Below are 3,202 nucleotides of genomic sequence, written 5' to 3'. Positions count from 1 at the left end.
AGTGGAGAGAGGTAAATTAGCTGTTACCACTCGAGAAAGATCTTGGAGTCATCGTGGATAGTTCTCTGATAATATCGACTCAATGTGCAGTGGCAATCAAAACTTTAACAGAATGCAAAAAACCATAAGGAAAGGGAAGATTAAAGACAGAAAATATCATAATACCACTATATAAATCTGTCGAACATGTGCAGTTGAATACTTCATGCAGTTCTGGTCATCCCATCTCAAAAAGATATATTAGAATTGGAAAAAGTACAGAGAAGGGCAACAAAAATTATTAAGGGTATGAAACAACTTGTGTATGAGAAGAAATTTAAAAAGTTTGGGACTGTTCAGGTTAGAAAAAAGATGATGGGGGGGGGATAAGATAGAGATCTATAAAAACATGTATGGTGCAGAGAAAGTGAATAGGGAAGTGTTATTTGCTCCTTCACATAATACACAAACTAGAGGTGACCCAATGAAATTAATAGGCAGCAGGTTTAAAACAAACATAAGGAAGTACTTCTTCACACAACACACAGACAACCTGAGGGTTTTGTTGCCAGGGGATTTTGTGAAGGCCAAAATACAGCTTGTTTAAAAGAAGAATTAGATAAGCTCATGAACGATATGTCCATCAATGGCTATTAGCCAAGATGGTCAGAGATGCAACCCCATGCTTCAGGTGTTCCTAAATCTCCAATTGCCAGAATCTGGGCCTGGATGACAGAGAATGCATCACTCAAAATAGCCCTGTTCTGTTTATTCCCTCTGGAGCATCCAGCACTGGATACTGTTGGAAGGCCAGGTACTGGACTAGCTTGACCCCAAGTCTAACTCAATATAGCCTTCTTATGTATTTATGAGCAGATTATGAAATAGACTAAAATTTAGCCAAACTAAATGAAAAAAAGTACTTGAATTTTATGTGTTTGTCATGGTACTGAACAGGATCAGGTCTTTGTGTACCCAACTGTGAAACTTGTTTAACACTCTTTAGTGTTGGACAGGAGTGGATTATGTTAATGCCTTTGGCCCATTTATTCCGATGCAACAGGTCTGAGGAAAGTAACTCTACAGTGAGTATTGCAAATCATCCTGGGTTTGTCCCTTCCAAAATCTACCCCCAAATAAGATGTATTTGAATACTGCTACATAGTTAATATTAACAAGTACCATCTGAAACAGAAAAGGGCTTTTCAACTCCTCCAGCCAGATATCTGCAATCATCAGTCATCATCATCATCATTAGGTTGTTGTGTGACATGATCTAGGAACCCTTTACTCCACTTCATAATTCATAAACTGCTGTCTTGTGTGACGGTGAAAATAAATATTCAATAAGTAGAAAAATAGTGAGAATAATTACCATTAATTTTAATAGATGATATGTCCCAAAACACATTATTTTGGATTGAAATGCTTAATTCAAAAGTTTAGTTGATGTATTTATTGATATTTATTCCTCCAAGACTTGACATTCTGGCCATTGCCAGATGTGCAATGTTTCAATTCAACATCATTGTTCTGCTCCAATTAGGCACTAGATGGGATATGAGAGTAGAGGAACAATTTGTCTGATCTGTCATGTCAAAATTGGGTTACCAGAGAAGTGTGCAGTTGTTATCATTGTTATTGATCTGAGATGGCATGGGGAGGTCTGAAGAGATATTAGGGTTCAATTCTAGGACTAAGACACTTGCCCAAGGTCTAACTTTAGCCATAAAACTAGGGCTGGTAACCAGGTGAGGAGTTTTTATACTTTTATAGAATTAAATGGTGACATTTCATTAACTTTTAACTCTATGCTCTTCTGATTCAAATGCACAGTTTGTTTCATTGTTCCTAGTCTCAAACCATGGCAGACATGGACTGGGGAAACCAAACGACCATCACGAAATTCCTCCTCCTGGGATTTGGGGATCTTCCTGACCTGCAAATTCTTCTCTTCCTGCTGTTCCTAGTGATCTACATCACCACTCTGGCTGGGAACATCCTCATCATAGTGCTCGTTGTGACTGATCAGCATCTGCACACCCCCATCTACTTCTTCCTGGGGAACTTGTCCTTCTTGGAGACCTGCTACAGCTCCACCATTCTGCCCAGGATGCTGGCCAGTCTCCTGACTGGGGACAGAACCATTTCTGTCAGTGGCTGCATCACACAACTATATTTCTTTTGTGCTCTGGCATCTACAGAGTGCTATCTGCTAGCTGTGATGTCTTATGATCGGTATTTAGCGATATGTAAACCCCTTCACTATTCATCTCTTATGAATACCAGAGTTTGCCTTCAGTTGGCTGCTGGGTCATGGGTAAATGGTTGTTTGGCTATTACCATCTTCACATTATTCATGTTGCAGTTCATATTCTGTGGCCCTAACAAAATTGACCATTTCTATTGTGATTCCATCCCATTGATAAAACTCTCCTGTGGGGACACACGAGTTATCATATTGCTGGATTTCATCCTAGCCTGTATATTCACCCTGCCTCCATTTCTACTAACCTTGACATCCTACGTTTATATCATCACCACAATCCTGCAAATCCCTTCCACTACCAGGAGGCAAAAGGCCTTTTCCACCTGCTCCTCCCACCTCATTGTGGTGACAATTTTCTATGGGACACTAATGATTGTCTATCTGCTTCCGAAACTTGATACACTGAGATTCCTAAAGAAAGTTCTCTCTCTTTGTTACACAGTCCTGACTCCCCTGGTAAACCACCTCATCTATAGCCTGAGAAACAGAGAAGTCAAAGAAGCCTTGCACAAAGCAGTCAGTAAATATGTGACATTTACAAGGAACATAGAGAACCCTATATAATGACTAAGCTCCAGATTTTTAAAGGTGTTTATGCCCCAAGTGGGATCTTGAAATCAGTGAAGGCCTCAAGACACTTTTGAAACTCCCACAAGGCACCAAAATACCTTTGTAAATCTGGCCCTTACACTGAGGTTTTCAAAGCTACTGGGGTGATTTGGGCAAAAAGTCCCAATTGAAATTAACTTGAAAACTCCTATTGAAAATCTCATTGCTCATGTTAAAAAATAGAGATAATCTGCATGGATTTACTGAGATGGAGTCATTATGGTTGCTCACTGTGTCCACAAAAAATAGATAAGTGAGACTGTGAACCGGTCCATTAACCTCTCATGTTCAGCATTGATACAGGCATTGGGATAGTGTCTTTTCTCTTTGGGCCTGGCTAAACAT

The 3,202-nt window shown here is 39.7% G+C and overlaps 1 protein-coding gene across 1 annotated transcript; it reads left to right on the top strand.

Annotated features, from left to right (window-relative positions):
- Positions 1-1,843: 1,843 nt before the first annotated feature.
- Positions 1,844-2,812, top strand: LOC103306591 (olfactory receptor 10A4-like). Its single transcript, XM_008174399.3, has one exon. It carries the CDS (start codon positions 1,844-1,846, stop codon positions 2,810-2,812), a length of 969 nt encoding a protein of 322 aa, XP_008172621.3.
- Positions 2,813-3,202: the final 390 nt, after the last annotated feature.

This window comes from Chrysemys picta, chromosome 13, assembly GCF_011386835.1.
Source record: "Chrysemys picta bellii isolate R12L10 chromosome 13, ASM1138683v2, whole genome shotgun sequence".
Lineage (NCBI taxonomy): Eukaryota > Metazoa > Chordata > Testudines > Emydidae > Chrysemys > Chrysemys picta.
Note: the sequence above shows the minus strand (reverse complement) of the source record. Positions and strands in the feature narration are given on the sequence as shown.